Source organism: Egretta garzetta, unplaced genomic scaffold, assembly GCF_000687185.1.
Source record: "Egretta garzetta isolate BGI_Z169 unplaced genomic scaffold, ASM68718v1 scaffold368, whole genome shotgun sequence".
In the NCBI taxonomy this organism is placed as follows: Eukaryota; Metazoa; Chordata; class Aves; order Pelecaniformes; family Ardeidae; genus Egretta; species Egretta garzetta.
Window position 1 is genome coordinate 3,491,769 of NW_009260684.1, and position 1,031 is coordinate 3,492,799.

Genomic DNA, 1,031 nt, shown 5'->3' on the forward strand with positions numbered 1-1,031 from the left:
AAAAAAAAGCTAGTTTAGAAGATCCTGAATGACTTTTCTGTTCTCCGTGTTGTGTATTGTTAACCAACAAGGGGAAATTTATACTTTATTTTGGGAGACTTTTGAAGATAAATAATTGCATGTTTCTTTTTCTTAATAGGTATGAAGACTATTATTACTACCCTCCACCTCGCATGCCACCTCCTATTAGAGGCAGAGGCCGTGGAGGGAGAGGTGGATATGGCTATCCCCCTGATTACTATGGCTATGAAGATTATTATGATGATTATTATGGTTATGACTATCATGACTACCGTGGTGGCTATGAAGATCCCTATTACGGCTATGATGATGGCTATGCTATAAGAGGAAGAGGAGGAGGAGGAAGGGGTGGGAGAGGTGCCCCTCCACCACCTAGGGGGCGGGGAGCACCACCACCAAGAGGTAGAGCTGGCTATTCACAGAGGGGGGCACCCATGGGACCGCCAAGAGGAGCCAGGGGTGGGAGAGGGGGTCCTGCACAGCAGCAGAGAGGACGTGGTGCTCGTGGAGCCAGGGGCAACCGTGGGGGCAACGTAGGAGGCAAGAGAAAGGCAGATGGGTACAACCAGCCTGATTCCAAGCGCCGTCAGACCAACAACCAGCAGAACTGGGGCTCCCAACCCATCGCTCAGCAGCCGCTCCAGCAAGGTGGTGACTATGCCGGTAACTATGGTTACAATAATGACAACCAGGAATTTTATCAGGATACTTATGGGCAACAGTGGAAGTAGACAAGTGAGGAGGGATTGAGAATATTGGAAACATAGAATTGGCTATAGCTCTACATCCTTCAAAACAAAATTGGCTTAATGTTTCATCCTTCAGTAGCGATTGGCTGCCATTTGTATTGGGCTGAAGAATCACTCTATTGTGTATATACTCGAGTCTCTTAGTTTTCTTTTTTCATAAACGCACTCGGACATTACTGGGCTTGCAGAATTCCTGAACTCCATATGGGGTTTCAATGCTTTTATCATTTTAGGCTTCATTTTAGCAGTTTAAAAGCAGGA

At 46.5% G+C, this 1,031-nt stretch overlaps 1 protein-coding gene across 1 annotated transcript in view; it reads left to right on the forward strand.

Annotated features, from left to right (window-relative positions):
• The window catches only part of HNRNPR (heterogeneous nuclear ribonucleoprotein R), a 21,569-nt gene extending 20,544 nt beyond the window's left edge, over positions 1-1,025 (forward strand). Inside the window, exon 10 of the mRNA XM_009645847.2 lies at positions 140-1,025. Within this exon, the coding sequence (XP_009644142.1) occupies positions 140-752 (613 nt within the window). The 3' untranslated portion in view covers positions 753-1,025. The remainder of the gene's footprint in view (positions 1-139) is intronic.
• The last annotated feature ends 6 nt before the right edge of the window (positions 1,026-1,031 follow it).